Source organism: Lycium ferocissimum, chromosome 2 (assembly GCF_029784015.1).
Source record: "Lycium ferocissimum isolate CSIRO_LF1 chromosome 2, AGI_CSIRO_Lferr_CH_V1, whole genome shotgun sequence".
NCBI lineage: Eukaryota > Viridiplantae > Streptophyta > Magnoliopsida > Solanales > Solanaceae > Lycium > Lycium ferocissimum.
This window is the reverse complement of record NC_081343.1, coordinates 60,189,773-60,201,984: the sequence shown is the minus strand read 5'-3', so window position 1 is coordinate 60,201,984 and position 12,212 is coordinate 60,189,773. Positions and strand designations below refer to the sequence as shown.

The 12,212-nt window shown below is 34.8% G+C and overlaps 1 protein-coding gene across 1 annotated transcript; it reads right to left on the bottom strand.

Annotated features, from left to right (window-relative positions):
• Window positions 1-6,702: 6,702 nt before the first annotated feature.
• On the bottom strand, window positions 6,703-8,845 carry LOC132046465 (uncharacterized). Its single transcript, XM_059437098.1, has one exon. The coding sequence runs from the start codon at window positions 8,255-8,257 to the stop codon at window positions 6,947-6,949; it is 1,311 nt and encodes a 436-aa protein (XP_059293081.1). The 5' UTR covers window positions 8,258-8,845; the 3' UTR covers window positions 6,703-6,946.
• Between the last annotated feature and the right edge of the window lie 3,367 nt (window positions 8,846-12,212).

The following is a 12,212-nucleotide window of genomic DNA, read 5'->3' as shown; positions in this document are numbered from 1 at the left end:
AACTCTTAAAAGCAGGCATTTGGACAATAGTTGATTGAAAATGAAAAAAGTAATATTGTAAGCCAAATTGAAAAGGAGTATTGGAAAGTCCGAATTGTAATTGAACATAAATTTCACTTTAAAAATTTGAGTATGAAAAATACTATTTCACTTGAAATAGTTCCTTTTTAATATTTTATTAGTAGTCAAATACTGATGGTCAAATTAATTTTTGAATTACTGAATTTTAGTATTTAGTACTACAAACAAAACAATATGACCCTGCTTGTTTCTTCTGTTGTCGTCCTAGTGCCGTACAGATGCCAAGTCCAAATTTTAAATTTGGCAATTAGTCTTTGCTACCAATCAGTCTTCGTATCACGGAAACCGCCAAAGGTTAATAACCTTGTCATTTCGACGTGCTTCTGATGTTTGTAACCTTAGAGACATGTTGACAAAAAGTATAACCGACAATAAAGCTTAGAATATATTTTTGTGTGTCAAAATCTAACCAATTAAGCTCATGTCCTGAAGTTCTTTCTTCTACTTTCTGTTTCCTCTTTTTAGTTTTAGTGGTGGAGAATGCATTCTACTTGAAGATGTTTACGATCACATTGGATTTGATTTTCATCTTTCTTTTCTAATCTTCTGCTGAATGTCGCAAAATAATTAGAAATGTGTGGTATGCTTTTCAAGTTTCTCGAATTGCTAAACTGAAATTGCTAATATGCCAGCTAGCTTCTATAAAATATCAAATACTAAATGATACTCCCTTCCGTCCAAAATAATTGATTTAAGATCCGAAATAATTGATGTTTCACAAAACCAAGAAAGTACTTATTTTTCTTTTTCAAATTTGCCCTTAACACATTCTCATATCCCTACAACAATTCTGTCAATTTAAAAAGAAAAGAAAATCATAATTACGGGTATGTTAGTCAAAAGCCTTCTTTAACTTTTAGGAGTTAGTGAATATCTTAATCCGTGTGTCCAAACTTAAAACCTCAATTATTTTTTATCGGTAAAGTAACAAAGAAAAAATAACTACGCCTGAATCCTTAACAAGTTAAAATCGGCTATATGAATTCTCTCCAATCATGTCTACGGCTAAATCCGTAACAAGTTTAAATCGACTATATGAATTCTCACCAATCATGTCTCTCCATTCAAGTACCAGATGGTAGCAAGGAACAAATGGTTCACCTTTTTTTTTTTTTTTTTTTTTTTTTCATTTTTGTCTTTCATTTGCCCACACTTTGAGTTACGTTTAAGCTAGTTGTATTTCACTTTTTCAGTTTATCACTCTTTTAGAGAGAAATAGACGGGTCGTGGGGGAGGGGGGGATTGGAAGCCAGAAACAGTAACATATGATAATGGGGTACAAAAAGGATAGTCCATGAACTGGAGTAGGTGAAATGCCAGAAACAGTAACATATGATAATGCCTCCTTCAACGGGGTACAAAAAGGTATCACGCCACAGGCTAAAGAGATCTGAGAAAAAAGTTGAGATTAGATAACGAACTTGAGGAAAAGAAAGCGGAGAGAGAAATATAGGAAATGGTTTAACGAGAAATGGTTTAACGATTAATCTCATGAGGTATCAAATACTGTACTCAAATTTGATAAGTTTTGAATAGTTAAAGGACTAAATCCATTAATTAATGAAAGGGAGAGGTCCATTTTATCATACTCTACTCATGCTCCATTAATTAATGAAAGGAAACATGACAACTTTTCTTTTTACCTAGAAAACCGAACTGCAATCATGAGTTACCCTAATAGTAAATGATTATCCAAATAACTTTAGTATTATCCTAAACTATCTTACATATGTTGAACAACAACTGGGGGAAAAGCATGCCTCTTCCCCAAGTTATATCTGCATATATGCTGCTAATTACTCGAGGCATATCACATCAGACATGTACCAGTACTTTTTATCATTAATTATTTAGTAATCTCTCATATTTTATGAGCATAATAATGCCACCATCTTCCACGCCGTCCTCACTTCTAGATAGCTTTCTTGCATCTCCAAAACCGTCACATAAATGGTTAATAAACAATAGAGAATGTGTTTAACACGTATTCAGGTTGCCACACATTGTGTGGCCAAAAGATCACCTTCAGTCCTGCAAACAGTAACAATCACTCATGGTGACATAGTTAGGCAATAAAGCAAGCGATATTTTTTTTTTTTTGGTTCTACGCATTCTTCTACCCGTAAGCATTTGGCGGATATAATTTCTCAACTTAGTAAGGACTTATCATGTGTAAAATGTATAACCAATAATAATCATTTTGCAATATCCAAATCCTGAAACCGAGTTCACATTCTCGGTTGAGTATGCCAAAGTACCACTGCCACTAGGGCTTACATCCTACTATTGCCTACTAGCTGCATGCGTTATATATACCTACTGCTTCAATCGATGGAAAGACCGAAGCACATCTCCTTATAGCTTTGACTGCCAGAGGTTGGGAAGAATGGAGGTGACTGGGCCCATCACAAAATGAGCAAGTTAGAGACTTGTCAAAGCTTAGTGGCAGATTTTGTCGGAAAAAGAATGTTTTAACATATTATCCAAGAGACTTCAATCTAACTTCCATGTTGAGGCAGTAAATGGTCATTCAATTAAAATTCTAGCATTTTGAGTACTCAGCATAACCAAGTGGCGTCCAGGAAGTGGTGTCCAGGAATGAGTGCTCAGGATACACCTGGAAGCTGATGGAAGCTGAATTCCTAGCACTCTTCAGGCAATTAAAAAGATCAGGGACCAGGAAAAGATGCAGCAAAATAGTCCTATCTCAAGATAATAAAAGTTCATCCAAACTGACTCTAAAATCCATTGGCCAATATATAATCAAAAACCGTTTATGTATTTCTACAAATCAAAGCTCATCACTGGAGGCCTTTAATGTTTTCACAATTGTCAGCACGATTAACATGTGCACTACTACCAATCATCAGATATAGATGCAGCAAGCAATCTAAGAATTGCAAAAGAAACATGACGAAAGTGGGAACCGCGTGGTGATAATAAAAAGGAAGGTTGGCACTTGGTACAGTTACTAGCTATCAACCATACAAAGATGCTGCATAATGAGCCTAATTAATGTAACTCCTTCCATTTACTGGAGAGAGGTTAACATTGCTCATTCAACCAATACGTGCCACAAATTCCAAAATTCTTAAAGCCGTCCATGCCTAAAATATTAGTAGTCTGCCACCAACAGCTTATTTGTAAGAAATCATACCATCTCACTTCATTTTAAGAACTTAGAAACTTCACTACAAATCATATACAAGGGTTAGAGAGGGGGGAGGGGGTCATACATGCTTATAAGTAATCCAAATAATGCTTCGATGTATTTACAAGTTTAACCCAGTTCAATAACCTTAACCATCTAGCTTCAGGTGAGCTACAAATAGAATGGTTAGGGCTGTCATCCACATATGCAATTGGACCACTAGTAAAGAAGATCCCTTTTACTTGAGAGGTTTGGCCAAATTTGGCCGCATCACCAGTAGCATGTGACTTCTAGTGTCCATCAGAGTGCATAAAAGGAATGAGGAGTTCTCTTTAGGCACCAAACTGTTATTCCCAATTTATGTCACAGGTTGATATATCACATAAGAATACCTGCAAAGTACATCTTTTTCTCTACGGCTGAATGAAGTACATCAACAGACACAAGAAGATGAAGGCACCGAAAAAGAATACATGAACTACAGAGTAAAACTAGAGACAAACTGACAGCAAGAATAAAACATAACTTCTCAGTCCAATTAGATGATGTGACAGTGTTAACAGACATGCTGAAGCAAAAAGTACCGTCACAAAAGGATCAACGGACGCTAAATTCATTTAGTTTTTATCCTAAAGAAAGACATTGATGATCCTATCAGTGTATCAGATTCCCAATGACCAAATTCATATGTTATTCTAGTGATCATTTCCTCTTTTTTACTTTTCTTTATCCTCTTACAGCTTTGTCTTTTCAAGTGATCTTGCTGCAAAGTTGCAGCAAAGCAAGAGAGGCAAAAGCTTCAGAAGCATTTAACCAATAATGCATCATCACTCACATAAGCTCATTTAACAGTACTACAGTAGTAATCCGAAAAGTAGTTTCAAGGAGAGACATAGCCTGCACAATCTTGGGTACAAGAAGCATTACATATTACAACCGACGATGAATTACTTTATAATGCTTCACAGTGTATCTTCAATTAACCTATCAACATGCACACATAAACTTAATAGTAATTAAAGTACCTTGTTCAGACATCAATTTTTTTATTCAAACGTGATAATAATTAAGGTAAGTTATCTGGCATGAGACCTAAAATTCTTCCTCTTAAATCTTGTATGTCCTCCATTCCTCTCACTTGAGTCAATACATTCCCTACTTTCTGATAATCAGCATGAGGAAGGGAGTTATGCCTCTCTTCTTAGCAATTAAATCCATTGGGGAATTTATGCTGGCAGCCAATCTCCTTATAGGACTCACTTCCACATTTCTTGACATCTTTCTCTATAGTACTAATTTAAAATAGAGCCAAACAGTTAGTGTCACATATCATCACAATTTTCTGCCACTAAAAACTCTCCAACCATTTTATTTTGTATAATATCAGCCTGAGATGAGCTCAAATGGAGCGACATGGACAACAAGAATCATATAGCTAGCCCCAACTTGTTTGACATTGAGGCATATTAGCTGTTGTAGAAACCCTCTAACCACCTCATTAGCATGAAATGGAAAAAGGAATACGAAGGTAAGTTAATTTGATGTGGTATATTATATCAAGTTAATTTGATGTGGTATAATATATCAAAGAAACACATTCTTTTTTTTCCTTTTGGGGGGAGGGGGGTTTTAATTTTTGTCGAATGCTGCTTGCCACTGTTTATTTCAACCATCCCATATCTATTACACCATTTTCCAAACATCCAACTCTATATTTCTTTCATTCTTCATAAGTTCATTTTTATCTATGCACACTCAAATGCATGCCCCATTACACAATGTACTTACTAGTCCAGAACCCCGAGATTCTCCAATCACAATTCACAAATGACAAGAGAACCACAAGAAAGATTAGCCTACTTAAACACCAGGCTAAACCACTGTAAACCATAAAATTAGCAAAAGTGAAGCCTTCAACAGAAATATAAACTACAAGCTTTGCCTGAGTTTTAGTGCAAGGTTGAATCACACTAAACACATGGAGTGACCAATAAATCCCATTGATGAGAGATGAAAATCGAAATAAAATGACCAATTGTAGGGCCTTAATATACCATTTCCCACAGTTACGATAATAGAATGAAGTTCCATGACTGTGAACAATCAAATATTGATGGCCCAAAACCCATATATTCTAAAATTGACACTACCACAACTGAGGATCATGCTAGCATTAATGACCTTACTGAGTTCTTCTCACTAATTTTAGCAGACAAATGCATTTTTCCTGCCACATGAAAAAAATGAGACAAGACACACCTATAATCAAATGGAAGAATGTTATCTCAAAAGACCTACAATCTCTTCGAATCCTTGCAGACTTGGGGAATAATAGATCATGATGAAATAAAAAGACCCATATAGACAACAGAAATTAGTTGGGGTTAATGCTTATTAATGTTCGTAAATTTACATTAGGTCCAACATTCAGTTATCAGTAGGGGTCTGTTTAATCTTGTTACAAGTTTCTATGTTAGTAGAGAATGTAGAGGGCTTCTATTGTTAGAATCTAAATTATTGAATATTGGGATACAATAGGTTGAAATGAAGCAAAATAGAAAGTGAGGATTCATATAGCCAATACCAACCAGCTTGGGATTGAGGTGTAGAAGTTGGTTATACAAGAAAAAGGGGAAGCATTAAAGAAACTGTGAAAACATACCAATCAAGGGCACTAGCAAATACTTTTTCAAAAAGATCAAGGGCACTAAAAGGAATCCAACATTCATATCAAAAAGAGGGCCCCAAAAAACCATATGTACACACAAAAGCTATAAATTGTACCACAAGAATACACCACGTGCTTGATTCAGCTCCTGAGTTTTCAATGAATCAAGCATTGATTGATAAATAAGCGTGAGAAAAATGAAGTTAACAATTTGAATTTTTTCAGATGAATCAAGTAATACTTGATGTATGTTGACATAAATAAAGAATGAAATAGAACCCTACTCCATCAAGGATAACCATGATATCACCAAGACTGCAGTCTCAAACAGAACAAGTAAAGGCCTCCTTGTGACCCTTGAACAGCACAAAACAGTTAGTGAGTATCCTCAAATCTACCAAAACACAAATATGGAATTGAAGAACTCACTATTGTCATCAACTATTAAAAATAGATCAAGGAAAGCTGGATGACAATGGTGAAGGGGATTAAGCAAATAAGTTAAGGAGGACTACTATTGACATAAGTGATTTACCTTGAAGGCTTTCACAGTCCAGGCACTAAAATTCAGCTTGAGGATCAGAAGGTAAGTACATTATTAGAAACTATACTATTGGGTTTTATTTACTCCTGATAGATGAATGAGGAATCGAACACTAAGCAATACAGTTCCAAGACAGTAATGGAGATATCCTGATTCTGCCAGTGGTTGGTGCAGACTTCCTTGCAGCTGAAATGTACCAACAGTGATATCAAGGTACAAGATCAATCTGATCAAAATCGAACAGCACAAACTCACAGCTCAAGTAATTAGCCAGCCACCTTAAAAACAAATTTTTGCACAGAACAATTTCACGATCTCTGTTACACCAAGTATATTTGTGATAAGATGAGAACTAGCATATTCAAACTGACCCTCATCCCAGAATTATCGTTCAGTATGATAACAGATAAAAAGCATGACAAAATGAAATACATTTGGTTTACATGCAGTGATTCATTATGGAAAAACTCTGCAGGAACTTCATTTATTTTGTCCCACCATTTTATCGCCGAAAAGCATTGCCTTCTGAAGCTGCTGCTCTCTGCGAATAATGTGTTCGGCGACGAACACTTTCCTCAATTGTGGAGCTTCCGCCCTTCCCAGCACCATAAACACTTCTTTGAGCAGCGTCCAGAAAATTCCTACCACCAGAAGAGCCAGCATGTACAGCTTCCTTAGCGTCTTTTTCCTCTGCCTTCTTAAGTCTTTTCCATCTTTGATCCTCATGCACCTCAGCATCTCTCTGCATCTCCCTTAGACGGGCAGCTCTCTCTTCTTCAGAAAGCCTAACAGGCTTACGAGAGTTACGATGTGATTCGGGTCTTGGTGGATAAGATCTTGTCTGCTCACGAGAGTTATCACGCGATCCGTGCCTTGGTAAATCCGATCTTGTCTGCCCACGAGAGTTATCACGCAATTCGTGTATTGGTAAATCCGATCTTGTCTGCCCACGAGACTTATCACGCGATTCATGCCTTGGTGGATCAGATCTTGTCTGCCTCTCATATTTCGCAGCTTCAGGATTACCATGACTACTCTTAGTTTTTTCTCTGTCAATGTTATTGTCTCCTTCAGGATCTCGTAAGAGAGACGATTCCCGCTCATTAAACTTCTTGTCCTTGCAAGACTCTTTCTTTCTCCTGGAATCATCTTCACTCGAGTCTTCATCTGGATCAGAGGTTTGTCTAGGTGAAGAATTCCTCAAATGCTTAGACTTCGAGTGGTGATGCTTTGATTTCTTGTCTCGATGTTTATGTCTGCGTTCATCCTTCTCTTTCTCGTCACGCACCTTATCCTTATTCTTCATCGTTTCAACGGATTTGCGAATCATGGACATCTGGACAGGGTTGTTCTTCACACGTGCAAGGGCTTCTTGCTCTCGCTGACGAATCATAAGCAAGGGATCAGAATGGAGCTTCCTCCAAGCATCATTGGAAGATTGTGGCTTGTCCTCAAACAGAGCTCCTGGTGTAGATGCTTGCGGTTTGGCAGACGAACTGGAGTCGGCAGTTGTTACAGCAGGTATTACAGGTTCCGTCGGCTTGGACAAAGATTCAAACCCACTAGAACTTCCCTTGCCAACAGCTAATCCGGAATCATAAAGAAATTCCAGCCTCTCTTGCCTGGGAACCAAGCCAGCTTGTTCCTGGAGTTGGCGAAACTCACTGCGCTCACGCTCCTCCCCAATCTGCTTACGGAGCTCCTCCAACTTCTTCTGTTCAGCCTCATGCTTCTGCTCTGCTTTCCATACATTTTCAATATTCCGAAGACTCCCCGTGTGCCATCCCTTCTTATTCAGAAACTTCAAAGCCATCAAAAATCCACCAAACTTACACTGATTCCAACTCCCAAAGAAGACAAGCTATCAAGGACGGAGAATTTCTCGCTTGCTTACCCGTAATGCCTACACATAAAAGCAATCAAATGGGAGAGTAAGTCGTCATGAAAATAAGTAGAGTTTTTGGTATTTAATTGAACATAAAGCTCAAAACAATGATCTCATGTCTTAACTCCATCTCAAAACGGTAACCATAAAAACAAATTTAGTTACCAAGTTGTCTAAAATTAACTCAAGGGACAGTCTGGAATCTGGATGATGGTTTAGATTTCCGAGATATTCAAAATTAATTGATTTCAAATTATTAGTTGTTAGTTTCTGTATTATCAGGAGTCAAAATTGTTAACTTGAATAAACAGAAGGATTTGACAAATACATAGATCTTGACTTTCCCCAAAGTGCTGAAACTCACAAACCTAAATGAAAAAATTCCACCTCTTAGCCTAATATTTTGCTTTTTTCTTTGTTAGAAATCCGCAGACAATTACATCAAGGGCAACCACAAAGCCTTGAAGCAGCAATTACAGCAAAAAAGAAGGTAAAATTAACTTGAAAGAAATCAAAAGGCACTGCAGAATTCGGATTTTTATATGCAGTTAAGAGTAAGACAATGAAGAAAGATTTGAAAAGTTGATAACTTTACCAATTAGCACAAAGCAAACTATTCTAATTAGGGTTTTGGAGGATATTTATAAAAGGGGAGAGAGATAGAGAGAGCAAAATATAAAGAAAGAAACTTACTGATGGATTTCGGCGGAGAAAGAGATTGCGGGATGGAGAATTGAAGTTGCGGGATACTAGTCTACCGGATCGACCCGTCTGATATCTATGGAGGATGCTTTTTTTTTAAACTTTTCCTTTTTCTATCCTATTTATGTTACTCCATGTTATAAAGATAATTTATTCCTTAAAAATTTGATTAAATTTTACTTAAAATAAGACCCCCTCAGCTTATTAAATACAGGATAGTAAATCCTCTTGAATCCAAATTAACGACCAAAAATAAGGCCATTACATATATTTTCGACTAGACCGCGTATGCCCGTGCGCTCAACACTTTGGATTATAGTGTATGCATGTGTATGTAGTTGTATTTGGATAGTGATTATATATATATATATATATATATATATATATATATATATATATATATTGTTCAAAACACGATTAATATAACATTGTAGTTTGTGCTTTCCGTATCAAGACTTTATTATATTAGTGTTTGCTACGAATATAAAGTTGGTAAAAATTTATTAAAATTTTTTAAAAGAGAAGACCTGTTTAAAAGGAAGCTATTTTTCTCTCTTTGAGATAAAACAATGGCAATATTTAAGCATCAGTTGATACTTTGAATTTTAATTTGATTAATTTCAAGGTGTAAAATATTCTATTGTTAATGAATGTAGATTGGACCTAAACAATACTTATTATTTTTTTATCACATTTTGATTTGGATAATTGTAATTCAAATTATTAAAATAATTTTACATGTTTAAAACAAAACAAAGTAGAAATTTGATTTTCTATTTAAACGAATAACTAATATTTTTAAATTTTTGGTAAATATTATTGGTTTAGCTCATTTTACTTGTCATGTTGTCTTTTGCATGATTTTTTAAGAAACGTCAATTAGAATTAGAATTTGACTAATTTACCTTATTAATTATTTGATCGCCATTTAAAATTATTTTTTCTTTTACGACATTAATCTCTTTGCACATTTATTAGAGTAAGGAAAAAAAATGAAAAAGTAATTAAATTCTATCTTATTTTAAAATATAAATATTTTAAATATATTTATTTTAGTAAACATAACAAATAAATGACACGGTGGAATAGCAAATATAACAGTTAAATATCTAGATTAGATCTCAGGCTACTATAAGAAAAGAAAGAAAATTGTATGGTTTGACTACTTAACCTTTTGAAGAAAAGCAATAATATGGGGTCCATATTTTTTGCTGTACAATAATTTCATTTGCTCCCACTAATGGGTTGATACGCATGTGGCAATGAATCCACCATTATTGACTTAATGGGGATACTTTGGGAATTACATGAATATTGTTTGATTTTTTAATATGGGGTGCACGTTTTTTTTTTTTTTTGACATTGCTTGGTTTTTTAATATGGGGTCCACTTTTTTTTTTTTTTACATGAGTTTAGAAATGGTGGAGTCCATTTTTTTTCCTTTTTTTTTTTTTTAATATTGCTTGGTGTTTTTAGTATGTGGCCCACTTTTTTTTTTTTAAGAGTGACTACATATTATATTCAAAACACGATTAATATAACATTGTAGTTTGTGCTCCGTATCCAAAACTTTATTATATTAGTGTTTGTTACGAATACAAAGTTGGCAAAAATTTATTAATACTTTTTAAAAGAGAAGACTTGTTTAAAAGGAAACTATTTTTCTCTCTTTGAGATAAAACAATAGTAATATTTAAGCATCGCCTTGATACTTTGAATTTTAATTCGATTAATTTAAAGGTGTAAAATATTCTATTGTTAATGTATGTAGATTGGACCTAAACAATACTTATTATTTTTTATCAAATTTTGATTTGGATAATTCTAATTCAAATTATTAAATTAATTTTACATGTTTAAAACGAAACAAAACAGAAATTTGATTTTCTATTTAAACGAAGAACTACTATTTTTTAAGTTTTGGTAAATATTCTTGGTTTAACTCATTTTACTTATCATGTTATTTTTTGCATGGTATTTTAAGGAAACGTCAATTAGAATTAGAATTTGACTAATTTACCTTATTAATTATTTGATCTCAATTTAATATTATTTTTTCTTTTACGACATTAATCTCTTTTCACATTTATTAGAGTACGGGAAAAAATGAAAAAGTAATTAAATTATATCTTATTTTACTACTATTACTTTACTACTATATAGAAGCGTGGGTTTAATGGTGGGGTCCACTTTTTTTTTCCTTTTATTTTTTTAAATATTGCTTGGTGTTTTTAGTATGGGGCCCACCTAATTTTTTTATATTGTTTGGTGTTTTTAATGTGGGGCCCACCTTTTTTTTTTTTTTTTGACGACGAAGCATGGGTTTAAACCCATGCTTCTTGTAACACCTCGTGCATTCGGGCTAAGATTTGACTCATAAGACAAGGGTATCATGAACCCAATTTGAGTAGTGTATAAATGGAGTTTGAAACCCAATAAAGACATGAGAAGAGTCCTTTAGCAAAGGAAAGTCGGAAGCTACCCTACGGAGCGTGTTTTTAAGTGAGTTTGCACCACGTCTCAATTAAAATGAGTATACGGAAAAATCTATAAGGAATTTGGGAAAATTTCCTTCTTTAAAGTTGTAGATCTTTGAAATACCTTTCCAACGGTATATTATGGAGGTCAAACGGATATCTCTACAAAAAGTTATGCCCATTTTACTAAAACGATTCTCAGATATACGGTAGAATATATGGGCCGTAAAATTATACGGGCCGTATATTCAGACCGTAAAATTGGCCCAAAGCCCAATTCACTGGAATGGATGTACGGTAATACATACGGTCCGTATAATTTTCTTGGACGTAAAATAGGGCGTAAAATGGGTCCGAACAATTATAAAACTTCGTTTTAAGGCTTTTTCACTTCATTCTTCACACCCCCAAGCCCTAGAACGACCTTATATTCTCTCCCATCATCAAGAACACCAAGGTAAGCCTACTCTAATCATTCCAAGTCAATTCTAATATATATCCTTGTAATCTAAACAAGAAATCATCATCCCTAACCTAGGGTTTTCAAGAAAACCCATCTCGAAGGTTCAAGAATTCAAGATTTTGGAAATCCTCTTCAAAGCTCAAGTCTTTAATTCAAGTTTTGGAGCGACTAAGGTATGTAGAGTTACTATCTACGTGTGGGAACATCATTGTTTCTTCCCCACGCCTCATAATCCATAAAT